The sequence below is a fragment of the Oncorhynchus nerka genome, linkage group LG12 (genome assembly GCF_034236695.1).
Source record: "Oncorhynchus nerka isolate Pitt River linkage group LG12, Oner_Uvic_2.0, whole genome shotgun sequence".
Classification (NCBI taxonomy): Eukaryota; Metazoa; Chordata; class Actinopteri; order Salmoniformes; family Salmonidae; genus Oncorhynchus; species Oncorhynchus nerka.
The window spans coordinates 92852551-92866658 of NC_088407.1; the positions used below are offsets into that span (position 1 = coordinate 92852551).

The 14108-nt window shown below is 45.1% G+C and overlaps 1 protein-coding gene across 1 annotated transcript in view; it reads right to left on the reverse strand.

Moving 5' to 3' along the window:
* Positions 1–251: 251 nt before the first annotated feature.
* Positions 252–14108, reverse strand: part of dnaaf9 (dynein axonemal assembly factor 9) — a 140907-nt gene continuing 127050 nt past the window's right edge. The window contains exons 33-35 of the mRNA XM_065025980.1: positions 9959–10024; positions 8711–8804; positions 252–7671 (exon numbers count right to left, since the gene is read on the reverse strand). Coding sequence (XP_064882052.1) covers positions 7565–7671; positions 8711–8804; positions 9959–10024 — 267 coding nt within the window. The 3' untranslated portion in view covers positions 252–7564. The remainder of the gene's footprint in view (positions 7672–8710; positions 8805–9958; positions 10025–14108) is intronic.

Genomic DNA, 14108 nt, shown 5'->3' on the forward strand with positions numbered 1-14108 from the left:
TAAGCCACATCTTATTGAACTAATGTAGGCTTGCCCAAACAAAGGGGCTTTTATGTAAAGACTATATTTTAGTTCATTATTTGTTATTCATCTTTAAAAAAGTAAAACTTTCACAGAGTATTTTGTCGAATAAATTACAATTAAATCCATATAATACCACTAACAAAAATTCTGAAGAAATCCAGGGGTTTGAATACATTAAGGTACAGTAAATACACTCGTATCTGACGATGACAAAAATAATGAGACTATTTAACCATATCAATATTTTAATGGTTTACTTGGTGCAATAAATAACACAATAAGATTATAAAAGCATCAGTCACAGGAAAAAAACTAAAGTTACAGTAGTTTTGTGTAAATTCAATTAATCATCCTCAAAAACATTTTTGGCACTAAGTTCACTTCACCAAATTCCTTCTTTCAGCTTATTGGATTCCACATCGGAAATCCTTTTTTTGAGGCAATATATTAATCAATTGTATTAATATAGTTACGTTACAGATGTAATAACTTGGTTGTAGAGGTGAAAAGAGTCTTTAGTTTACCACCACGTTCATGCCATAAACTACCTCCAACTTAAATCAATACTTTCCCAAACATAGAAATGTAGTTGTCATAAGATTGTATTAAACTATGGGCTATCAGCTTCTGATTAGGATTGGCAGACTAACCACTACTGAACCATCAGTAGTGGTTGACAGGGTGTAAACCCACTGTTACAGGTGTGGAAACCTGGGCCCAGATTTACAAAACATTTCTTATGCAGAAACTTAAGAAAAAAATGATAAGTTCATAAGATAGTTCACAAGTGCAATTCTTCAACAATATGTTAAGATTTTATAATTTTCTTACAAACTTAACTATCTTCTTAAAACGATTGTCACAAACTGTTTTAGCTGTTTTAGCTGGCTATAGTATCTAGCTAGCAATGACAATCATGTTAGCATATTTCATACCGAGATGACTGTTCTAAAACATTTTTTTTGGGGGGTTTCAAATAATCAATACTGAAACTTTCAGATGAAGTTTGAGTGAATTAAATATGTTCAATTGATTTAATTAGGTTATTATCTCACTGCCCTGAGTTTAAGACAATTCTTTAGATGTCTTGGAATTAAGAAAATGTCCAAGAACAAACTATATTTTTACTTGAAGAGAAACATGAAATAACACAAGAACATGTCCAAGAAGCTTTTTGAGGAATACCACCTTGGCTGAACTTTCGTCTGTAGTCTATAGTTAAGGAATAAATGGCAGTTAAGAAGAAATATCTTCTTAAGAAGGTTTTGTGAATCTGGGCCCTGACCTATAACCTTCCTATAGACCTATATACCTGAGTTATTACTCCCACTGAAACTTGTGATTCCTTTTAACACCTAAAGACTGTTGAAGTCAGGGTACTGTATAGGTAGGTTACTGTAGGCATGTGAAAGATCACTTTGACTACAGGTGAGATAATTACTCCATTACAAAACATACAAATACAATCAATTCAAATATCAGTTTTCATCAAAGTGCATAAATTCCAAATGTTGGCTCTCTGGAACCTTGGAGCCAATCTTCAGAACATTTAATTTAGTTTAGAACATACTCATCACATTTCCCTCGTAAAAAAAAACAATAAACACTAAACTTAGTTTTTGTCCTATAACTTCAGCTACAAGCCGCTAGCCTCCACATACAGCATGAATACAACATAGCCAGAGGGTTGAGTAAAAAGAGTTACATCAGAAGCATAGCTTTAGCTCTGAGTTACAGGGGAGAACCTCTAGAGGGCTTTTTCTCTGGGGCCCACTGAGCAATAAGGTGGGTCTCCTAACCAATCAGCTGACCGATACCCTAAATAGGACAGGGTAGGCTGCTCTACTTTAACCAATAGGACAGGGTAGGCTGCTCTACTTTAACCACTAAGTTAACCACTAGGACAGGGTAGGCTGCTCTACTTTAACCACTAAGTTAACCACTAGGACAGGGTAGGCTGCTCTACTTTAACCACTAAGTTAACCATTAGGACAGGGTAGGCTGCTCTACTTTAACCACTAAGTTAACCACTAGGACAGGGTAGGCTGCTCTACTTTAACCACTAAGTTAACCATTAGGACAGGGTAGGCTGCTCTACTTTAACCACTAAGTTAACCATTAGGACAGGGTAGGCTGCTCTACTTTAACCATTAGGACAGGGTAGGCTGCTCTACTTTAACCACTAGGACAGGGTAGGCTGCTCTACTTTAACCACTAAGTTAACCACTAGGACAGGGTAGGCTGCTCTACTTTAACCACTAAGTTAACCATTAGGACAGGGTAGGCTGCTCTACTTTAACCACTAAGTTAACCATTAGGACAGGGTAGGCTGCTCTACTTTAACCACTAAGTTAACCATTAGGACAGGGTAGGCTGCTCTACTTTAACCACTAAGTTAATCACTAGGACAGGGTAGGCTGCTCTACTTTAACCACTAAGTTAACCACTAGGACAGGGTAGGCTGCTCTACTTTAACCACTAAGTTAATCACTAGGACAGGGTAGGCTGCTCTACTTTAACCACTAAATTAACCACTAGGACAGGGTAGGCTGCTCTACTTTAACCACTAAGTTAACCACTAGGACAGGGTAGGCTGCTCTACTTTAACCACTAAGTTAACCACTAGGACAGGGTAGGCTGCTCTACTTTAACCACTAAGTTAACCACTAGGACAGGGTAGGCTGCTCTACTTTAACCACTAAGTTAACCACTAGGACAGGGTAGGCTGCTCTACTTTAACCACTAAGTTAACCATTAGGACAGGGTAGGCTGCTCTACTTTAACCACTAGGACAGGGTAGGCTGCTCTACTTTAACCACTAGGACAGGGTAGGCTGCTCTACTTTAACCACTAAGTTAACCATTAGGACAGGGTAGGCTGCTCTACTTTAACCACTAAGTTAACCACTAGGACAGGGTAGGCTGCTCTACTTTAACCACTAGGACAGGGTAGACTGCTCTACTTTAACCACTAAGTTAACCACTAGGACAGGGTAGACTGCTCTACTTTAACCACTAAGTTAACCATTAGGACAGGGTAGGCTGCTCTACTTTAACCACTAGGACAGGGTAGACTGCTCTACTTTAACCACTAAGTTAACCATTAGGACAGGGTAGACTGCTCTACTTTAACCACTAAGTTAACCACTAGGACAGGGTAGACTGCTCTACTTTAACCACTAAGTTAACCATTAGGACAGGGTAGACTGCTCTACTTTAACCACTAAGTTAACCACTAGGACAGGGTAGACTGCTCTACTTTAACCACTAAGTTAACCATTAGGACAGGGTAGTACTTTAACCACTAACTCATCATCCTCATTTTTGACAACAGCTTTGAAACCAGAACCACGAGGACCCCGGTTTCCATTCAGAATCCTTGTGGCTTCGTATCATTTATTGACTAGTTGAAACGGTGTGAGCCCTCGAGTGACCTCCCCTTCCCCCAGGGCTTACTGCCCCCTTTGGCTGAGTAACACATTGCTTAAAGAACAATTCCATTGATTCAGTCCTTTCACCAACACTGTTTAAGATAGCTGGTCCCAGATCTGTTTGTCATCATCTCGACTCCTTGTCATGCCAAACCGGAAAGGCGTGGCATGATGACACAAATAGACTGGTACCCAGGCTGTTTCAGGATGGTTCCTTTCACCAAATACCGTTTCAGGACGGTTCCTCAGCCTCCAGCCCCGTCATGTACAGTAGCAGTAGAATGTAGACTAGAGGGGGCTGGAGCTCTGAACAGGATTATTTCTTAGCCGTAAAGTAACGGGCCAAGGCACTGCTGGACCAGAGAAACATCACGTCTCACAACATTTCTCTGTTTTGCTTATTTATTCAATTGTGTGAGAAAAAGATTGACTCTTAGCTTTTTCTCTGTTCAATTCACAGCATTACAAAAATACTCTAGTGGTGTCTGAGGTACTTCAATTCTCACCAGTTTTGTAAAATAAATGTGATAATTTTCTCTTGGTTATACCAGTTTGGTGAAAGGCAATAGTATCAGAATATATCATAGATATATATATATATATATATATTAAAAGGACATCCTAACACATGCAGATAGTGTGGCATCTTATGTGCTACTAAGTTAATATCACAAACATGTTCAATAATAACCCCCTAGAACCCTTTAAGGACTGATAGCTACACCGTAGACCAATCAGTGTCTGTTCCCAAACACCGCCCATATTAGGACCTGTAGTTATGGCATCTTCAGTCTTATTCTGTAGGATATCAATCACCCTCAGTTATGGCTCTGTGTCTCTGACTCAACTAAGACAGGTCTCTGTGGTATTGCAGACAAGAGGACTTGTCAGAAGAGACTCCAGTCATACGGAGACAAGACACAGAGCGTTAGTCTCCAGTGCTGTGGATTAGGTCAGCGTGGTACTATAAACGTTAAGCAAATCTCAACTCACTCCAATGTTGAGACTGAGAACACGGTCCTTATTTAATCAGCTAGTCCTTAAAATAGTTCTGTGAAGGTAGTTAGAATACATATAAAAACAGAGTACAATTGCACTTGATAAAGTTAAGGAGAGGGAGGGATTGTAAGCTAAGAGAATGAATAGTAACATGGGTCAGGAGGATTGTGATGTAGTCTGTCTTCCTTTCTAGACTGATTGACTGGGTGTGTATCTGACTGGAACAGGCCTGGACCCTGAAGAAACTAACTTACTGGCTAGGGATCATTCTCTATTCAGACAGTAACACGTCTAGCAGAGGACTGGGTCATTCTCTATTCAGACAGTAACACGTCTAGCATGGGAGGCACTGTGAATGGACAGGCTTGGTATAGATGGACTGGTGAGTGGAGCTAAATTAGCAGACCGTAACTGTTCTCCTGGTGAGTGGAGCTAAATTAGCAGACCGTAACTGTTCTCCTGGTGAGTGGAGCTAAATTAGCAGACCGTAACTGTTCTCCTGGTGAGTGGAGCTAAATTAGCAGACCGTAACTGTTCTGTCAACTGATATTGTCAAATATTCTGTTATTTTCTCATTTGAAATTCCATCTATCTAACAGGTAGTGGACACAGGTTAAGTCCCATCTATCTAACAGGTAGTGGACACAGGTTAAGTCCCATCTATCTAACAGGTAGTGGACACAGATTAAGTCCCATCTATCTAACAGGTAGTGGACACAGGTTAAGTCCCATCTATCTAACAGGTAGTGGACACAGGTTAAGTCCCATCTATCTAACAGGTAGTGGACACAGGTTTAAGTCCCATCTATCTAACAGGTAGTGGACACAGGTTTAAGTCCCATCTATCTAACAGGTAGTGGACACAGGTTAAGTCCCATCTATCTAACAGGTAGTGGACACAGGTTTAAGTCCCATCTATCTAACAGGTAGTGGACACAGGTTAAGTCCCATCTATCTAACAGGTAGTGGACACAGGTTAAGTCCCATCTATCTAACAGGTAGTGGACACAGGTTTAAGTCCCATCTATCTAACAGGTAGTGGACACAGGTTAAGTCCCATCTATCTAACAGGTAGTGGACACAGGTTTAAGTCCCATCTATCTAACAGGTAGTGGACACAGGTTAAGTCCCATCTATCTAACAGGTAGTGGACACAGGTTAAGTCCCATCTATCTAACAGGTAGTGGACACAGGTTTAAGTCCCATCTATCTAACAGGTAGTGGACGCAGATTAAGTCCCATCTCCAGGAACATCACGACAGGTAGTCCTGAGAGAACATGTAAGCTACCTCCAACACCCATCTATCTAACAGGTAGTGGACACAGGTTAAGTCCCATCTATCTAACAGGTAGTGGACACAGGTTAAGTCCCATCTCCAGGAACATCACGACAGGTAGTCCTGAGAGAACATGTAAGCTACCTCCAACACCCATCTATCTAACAGGTAGTGGACGCAGATTAAGTCCCACATCAAGGAACTGCATGTGGTCAACAACACTAACTCTGACCCCTGACCCTACCCATCCCTGTAATACACCATTACTAAGACCCTGACCTCTGACCCTACTCATCCCTGTAATACACCACTACTAACTCATTCCTCAGCCCTTATCTGGCCAACACCAGTCCTACCCTCCCCATCCCTCAAACACCCTCAAACCAAACCCTCCTAATCCAGACCAAAGTGGCCTAACCCAAAGTGGCCTAACCCAGCCCAAACCCTCCTAACCCAAAGTGGCCTAACCCAGCCCAAACCCTCCTAACCCAAAGTGGCCTAAACCAGCCCAAACCCTCCTAACCCAAAGTGGCCTAAACCAGCCCAAACCCTCCCAACCCAAAGTGGCCTAACCCAGCCCAAACCCTCCTAACCCAAAGTGGCCTAAACCAGCCCAAACCCTCCCAACCCAAAGTGGCCTAAACCAGCCCAAACCCTCCTAACCAAAACCGGCCTAAACCAGCCCAAACTGGCCTAAACTAGACTAATTGATTTCAGACCATCCCCATTCCAACCAGTATCCCACCCACAGCATGTTAGGTGGTTGTGTGAAAGGGGGAGGAGTAATGTTATTGTTGATGTTTGATCACCATGACGTTATGTTACTGAGGACCACGTTGCTATGCTGACTAGAGCTGGGTGACGGTCACGCTAGTATTTATAACAACAGGAGACAGTTTCTATCACCACACCAGGGATTGACAGCTACAGGCTGCCTATTCAAAGTTCACAGCTCTGCGTCCACTTCCTCTCACCAAGTCTGACACTGATACAAGCTATTGGCACAGTAGAGCCAGTGAGAACAGCTACACAACGTGATACTGAAAGCAGCTAACTAACAGGTGGGCTGTGCATCGTATGACAGGTCAGGAAAATAGACGAGAAAGGAGTGTTTTAATAATGCCAACAGCCAGGCTACAAATAGAACCAATTCTACTGGCCTATTAGAAACATACCTAGGATGATACTGACTGACAATGTAAAGTTGAACCTCTTATCTGGACAGAAAGCTTGTGCTCTCTCACCATAATAATGTCTTGATTCATGTTTATCACCCCTATATGTATGGTGACAGGATGTATGGTATAGTGGAGGTGACAGGATGTATGGTATAGTGGAGGTGACAGGATGTATGGTATAGTGGAGGTGACAGGATGTATGGTATAGTGGAGGTGACAGGATGTATGGTATAGTGGAGGTGACAGGATGTATGGTATAGTGGAGGTGACAGGATGTATGGTATAGTGGAGGTGACAGGATGTATGGTATAGTGGAGGTGACAGGATGTATGGTATAGTGGAGGTGACAGGATGTATGGTATAGTGGAGGTGACAGGATGTATGGTATAGTGGAGGTGACAGGATGTATGGTATAGTGGAGGTGACAGGATGTATGGTATAGTGGAGGTGACAGGATGTATGGTATAGTGGAGGTGACAGGATGTATGGTATAGTGGAGGTGACAGGATGTATGGTATAGTGGAGGTGACAGGATGTATGGTATAGTGGAGGTGACAGGATGTATGGTATAGTTTTGTTTCCCTTTGAGATGTGCTGAGGAGGACAAACAGTAAAAGGACGAGACAGACGACCTCTAACCCCAACCTTGGGGGTCACTAAGGGTCAAACAGGTTCCGGTGCTGCTGCTGCTCCAGCTGATTGTTGAAGAGGTCGATCTCTCGGTTGGCCTCCTCAACATACTCCGCTATGAACCGGTCCATTTCTGCAGGGGCTGGATGTAAGGACAGCTACACCACCTTACTACTCATCAACAACAAACCATTCAGTGGAATAGGGATGTGTTGTCAGGTGGTGTATTAGACACCATTCAGTGGAATAGGGATGTGTTGTCAGGTGGTGTATTAGACACCATTCAGTGGAATAGGGATGTGTTGTCAGGTGGTGTATTAGACACCATTCAGTGGAATAGGGATGTGTTGTATTAGACACCATTCAGTGGAATAGGGATGTGTTGTATTAGACACCATTCAGTGGAATAGGGATGTGTTGTATTAGACACCATTCAGTGGAATAGGGATGTGTTGTATTAGACACCATTCAGTGGAATAGGGATGTGGTGTATTAGACACCATTCAGTGGAATAGGGATGTGTTGTCAGGTGTTGTGTTGAGGACAGACAGGGTTGTGTATTAGACAGACAGGGTTGTGTTGAGGACAGACAGGGTTGTGTTGAGGACAGACAGGGTTGAGTTGAGGACAGACAGGGTTGAGTTGAGGACAGACAGGGTTGTGTTGAGGACAGACGGGGTTGTGTTGAGGACAGACGGGGTTGTGTTGAGGACAGACGGGGTTGTGTTGAGGACAGACGGGGTTGTGTTGAGGACAGACGGGGTCGTGTTGAGGACAGACGGGGTCGTGTTGAGGACAGACGGGGTCGTGTTGAGGACAGACGGGGTCGTGTTGAGGACAGACGGGGTCGTGTTGAGGACAGACGGGGTCGTGTTGAGGACAGACGGGGTTGTGTTGAGGACAGACGGGGTTGTGTTGAGGACAGACGGGGTTGTGTTGAGGACAGACGGGGTTGTGTTGAGGACAGACAGGGTTGTGTTGAGGACAGACAGGGTTGTGTTGAGGACAGACAGGGTTGTGTTGAGAACAGACAGGGTTGTGTTGAGGACAGACAGGGTTGTGTTGAGGACAGACAGGGTTGTGTTGAGGACAGACAGGGTTGTGTTGAGGACAGACAGGGTTGTGTTGAGGACAGACAGGGTTGTGTTGAGGACAGAGCGATAAAAGGATACGTGGATGGAAGTTGTTCTTCTCTCCAAAGAAACTGACGTACTGTTGTCCGTTGTAGAAGAAGCCTGGAGGCAGAGGGTCCAGATGTCTCTTCACCTGAACACAGACACAGGCAGGTTGACAGGCAGGTTGACAGGCCGGTTGACAGACAGGTACACAGGCAGGTTGACAGGCAGGTTGACAGGCAGGTTGACAGGCAGGTTGACAGGCAGGTTGACAGACAGGTACACAGGCAGGTTGACAGACAGGTTGACAGGCAGGTTGACAGACAGGTACACAGGCAGGTTGACAGACAGGTTGACAGGCAGGTTGACAGGCAGGTTGACAGGCAGGTACACAGGCAGGTTGACAGGCAGGTTGACAGACAGGTTGACAGACAGGTACACAGGCAGGTTGACAGACAGGTTGACAGACAGGTTGACAGGCAGGTTGACAGACATGTTGACAGGGAGGTTGACAGACAGGTACACAGGCAGGTTGACAGACAGGTACACAGGCAGGTTGACAGACAGGTACACAGGCAGGTTGACAGACAGGTTGACAGACAGGTTGACAGACAGGTTGACAGGCAGGTTGACAGACAGGTACACAGGCAGGTTGACAGACAGGTTGACAGACAGGTACACAGGCAGGTTGACAGACAGGTACACAGGCAGGTTGACAGACAGGTTGACAGACAGGTTGACAGACAGGTACACAGGCAGGTTGACAGACAGGTTGACAGACAGGTTGACAGGCAGGTTGACAGACATGTTGACAGGGAGGTTGACAGACAGGTACACAGGCAGGTTGACAGACAGGTACACAGGCAGGTTGACAGACAGGTACACAGGCAGGTTGACAGACAGGTTGACAGACAGGTTGACAGACAGGTTGACAGGCAGGTTGACAGACAGGTACACAGGCAGGTTGACAGACAGGTTGACAGACAGGTACACAGGCAGGTTGACAGACAGGTACACAGGCAGGTTGACAGACAGGTTGACAGACAGGTTGACAGACAGGTACACAGGCAGGTTGACAGACAGGTTGACAGACAGGTTGACAGACAGGTACAGAGGCAGGTTGACAGACAGGTACACAGGCAGGTTGACAGACAGGTACACAGGCAGGTTGACAGACAGGTACACAGGCAGGTTGACAGACAGGTACACAGGCAGGTTGACAGACAGGTACACAGGCAGGTTGACAGACAGGTACACAGGCAGGTCAAGAGAGAGGAACAATGATATGTTAGAGGAAACACTCACATGGATGGTCCTGATTTCCTGAGGAGAGAGGCTGGTGTGGGTCTTCTTCACCTTCCTCACCTCCTTCTGAAAACAACACCACAGATACCAAGATGAGTATATTACCTCTGATGTTTACAATACCATCAACCTCTGCAACTTGTCTACAGCACAGTAGATGGTCAGTTAGATGGTCAGCTAGATGGTCAGTTAGATGGTCAGTTAGATGGTCAGCTAGATGGTCAATTAGATGGTCAATTAGATGGCCAGCTAGATGGTCAGTTATATGGCCAGTTAGATGGTCAGTTAGATGGCCAGTTATATGGTCAGTTATATGGTCAGTTAGATGGCCAGTTATATGGCCAGTTAGATGGTCAGTTAGATGGCCAGTTAGATGGTCAGTTAGATGGTCAGTTAGATGGCCAGTTAGATGGCCAGTTAGATGGTCAGTTAGATGGCCAGTTAGATGAGCTGTGAGTTCCAGTAGATGGTCAGTTAGATGAGCTGTGAGTTCCAGTAGTTGGTCAGTTAGATGGTCAGTTAGGTGGTCAGTTGGATGGTCAGTTAGATGGTCAGTTGGATGAGCTGTGAGTTCGTTAGATGGTCAGTTGGATGGTCAGTTAGATGGTCAGTTAGATGGCCAGTTAGATGGCCAGTTAGATGGTCAGTTAGATGGCCAGTTAGGTGGTCAGTTAGATGAGCTGTGAGTTCCAGTAGTTGGTCAGTTAGATGAGCTGTGAGTTCCAGTAGTTGGTCAGTTAGATGAGCTGTGAGTTCCAGTAGTTGGTCAGTTAGATGGTCAGTTAGATGAGCTGTGAGTTCCAGTAGATGGTCAGTTAAATGGCCAGTTAGGTGGTCAGTTAGGTGGCCAGTTAGGTGGCCAGTTAGGTGGTCAGTTGGATGGCCAGATAGATGGCCAGTTAGATGGCCAGTTAGGTGGTCAGTTAGGTGGCCAGTTAGGTGGCCAGTTAGGTGGTCAGTTAGGTGGTCAGTTAGATGGCCAGTTAGATGGTCAGTTAGATGAGCTGTGAGTTCCAGTAGTTGGTCAGTTAGATGGTCAGTTAGATGAGCTGTGAGTTCCAGTAGTTGGTCAGTTAGATGAGCTGTGAGTTCCAGTAGTTGGTCAGTTAGATGGTCAGTTATATGGCCAGTTAGGTGGCCAGTTAGATGGTCAGTTAGATGAGCTGTGAGTTCCAGTAGTTGGTCAGTTAGATGAGCTGTGAGTTCCAGTAGTTGGTCAGTTAGATGGTCAGTTATATGGCCAGTTAGATGGCCAGTTAGATGGCCAGTTAGATGGCCAGTTAGGTGGCCAGTTAGGTGGCCAGTTAGGTGGCCAGTTGGATGGCCAGTTGGATGGTCAGTTAGATGGTCAGTTAGATGGTCAGTTAGATGGCCAGTTAGATGGTCAGTTAGATGGCCAGTTAGATGGTCAGTTAGATGAGCTGTGAGTTCCAGTAGTTGGTCAGTTAGATGGCCAGTTAGTTGGCCAGATGGATGGTCAGTAAGATGGCCAGTTAGATGGCCAGTTAGATGGTCAGTTAGATGGTCAGTTAGATGGTCAGTTAGGTGGTCAGTTAGATGAGCTGTGAGTTCCAGTAGTTGGTCAGTTAGATGGTCAGTTAGATGAGCTGTGAGTTCCAGTAGTTGGTCAGTTAGATGGTCAGTTAGATGGTCAGTTAGATGGTCAGTTAGGTGGTCAGTTATATGGTCAGTTAGATGGTCAGTTAGATGAGCTGTGAGTTCCAGTAATTGGTCAGTTAGATGGTCAGTTAGATGGTCAGTTAGATGGTCAGTTAGATGAGCTGTGAGTTCCAGTAGTTGGTCAGTTAGATGAGCTGTGAGTTCCAGTAGATGGTCAGTTAGATGAGCTGTGAGTTCCAGTAGTTGGTCAGTTAGATGAGCTGTGAGTTCCAGTAGTTGGTCAGTTAGATGAGCTGTGAGTTCCAGTAGTTGGTCAGTTAGATGGTCAGTTATATGGCCAGTTAGATGGCCAGTTAGATGGCCAGTTAGGTGGCCAGTTAGGTGGCCAGTTGGATGGCCAGTTAGATGGTCAGTTAGATGGCCAGTTAGATGGCCAGTTGGATGGTCAGTTAGATGGCCAGTTAGATGGCCAGTTGGATGGCCAGTTAGATGGCCAGTTAGATGAGCTGTGAGTTCCAGTAGGTGGTCAGTTAGATGGTCAGATAGATGGTCAGTTAGATGGCCAGTTAGATGGTCAGTTAGATGGCCAGTTAGATGGTCAGTTAGATGAGCTGTGAGTTCCATTAGTTGGTCAGTTAGATGAGCTGTGAGTTCCAGTAGTTGGTCAGTTAGATGGTCAGTTAGTTGGTCAGTTAGCTGGTCAGTTAGATGAGCTGTGAGTTCCAGTAGGTGGTAAGTTAGATGAGCTGTGAGTTCCAGTAGATGGTCAGTTAGATGAGCTGTGAGTTCCAGTAGGTGGTCAGTTAGATGAGCTGTGAGTTCCAGTAGGTGGTCAGTTAGATGGTCAGTTAGATGGTCAGTTAGATGGCCAGTTAGATGAGCTGTGAGTTCCAGTAGGTGGTCAGTTAGATGAGCTGTGAGTTCCAGTAGTTGGTCAGTTAGATGGTCAGTTAGATGAGCTGTGAGTTCCAGTAGTTGGTCAGTTAGATGAGCTGTGAGTTCCAGTAGTTGGCCAGTTAGGTGGTCAGTTAGATGGCCAGTTAGATGGTCAGTTAGATGAGCGGTGAGTTCCAGTAGTTGGTCAGTTAGATGAGCTGTGAGTTCCAGTAGTTGGTCAGTTAGATGGTCAGTTAGATGGTCAGTTAGTTGGTCAGTTAGCTGGTCAGTTAGATGAGCTGTGAGTTCCAGTAGGTGGTCAGTTAGATGGTCAGTTAGATGGTCAGTTAGATGAGCTGTGAGTTCCAGTAGTTGGTCAGTTAGATGGCCAGTTAGATGGCCAGATGGATGGTCAGTAAGATGGCCAGTTAGATGGCCAGTTAGATGAGCTGTGAGTTCCAGTAGTTGGTCAGTTAGATGGCCAGATGGATGGTCAGTAAGATGGCCAGTTAGATGGCCAGTTAGATGGTCAGTTAGATGGTCAGTAAGATGGCCAGTTAGATGGTCAGTTAGATGAGCTGTGAGTTCCAGTAGTTGGTCAGTTAGATGGTCAGTTAGTTGGTCAGTTAGATGAGCTGTGAGTTCCAGTAGTTGGTCAGTTAGATGGTCAGTTAGATGGTCAGTTAGGTGGTCAGTTAGGTGGTCAGTTAGATGAGCTGTGAGTTCCAGTAGTTGGTCAGTTAGATGGTCAGTTAGATGGTCAGTTAGATGGCCAGTTAGATGGTCAGTTAGATGAGCTGTGAGTTCCAGTAGTTGGTCAGTTAGATGGTCAGTTAGATGGCCAGTTAGATGAGCTGTGAGTTCCAGTAGTTGGTCAGTTAGATGAGCTGTGAGTTCCAGTAGATGGTCAGTTAGACGAGCTGTGAGTTCCAGTAGTTGGTCAGTTAGATGAGCTGTGAGTTCCAGTAGTTGGTCAGTTAGATGGTCAGTTAGGTGGTCAGTTAGGTGGTCAGTTAGATGGTCAGTTGGATGGCCAGTTGGATGGTCAGTTGGATGGTCAGTTAGATGGCCAGTTAGATGAGCTGTGAGTTCGTTAGATGGTCAGTTAGATGGTCAGTTAGATGGCCAGTTAGATGGCCAGTTAGATGGTCAGTTGGATGGCCAGTTAGGTGGTCAGTTAGATGAGCTGTGAGTTCCAGTAGTTGGTCAGTTAGATGAGCTGTGAGTTCCAGTAGTTGGTCAGTTAGCTGGTCAGTTAGATGAGCTGTGAGTTCCAGTAGGTGGTCAGTTAGATGGTCAGTTGGATGGCCAGTTGGATGGCCAGTTAGGTGGTCAGTTGGGTGGCCAGTTAGGTGGCCAGTTAGGTGGTCAGTTGGATGGCCACTTAGATGGTCAGTTAGATGAGCTGTGAGTTCCAGTAGTTGGTCAGTTAGATGAGCTGTGAGTTCCAGTAGTTGGTCAGTTAGCTGGTCAGTTAGATGAGCTGTGAGTTCCAGTAGGTGGTCAGTTAGATGGTCAGTTGGATGGCCAGTTGGATGGCCAGTTAGGTGGTCAGTTGGGTGGCCAGTTAGGTGGCCAGTTAGGTGGTCAGTTGGATGGCCACTTAGATGGTCAGTTAGATGAGCTGTGAGTTCCAGTAGTTGGTCAGTTAGAT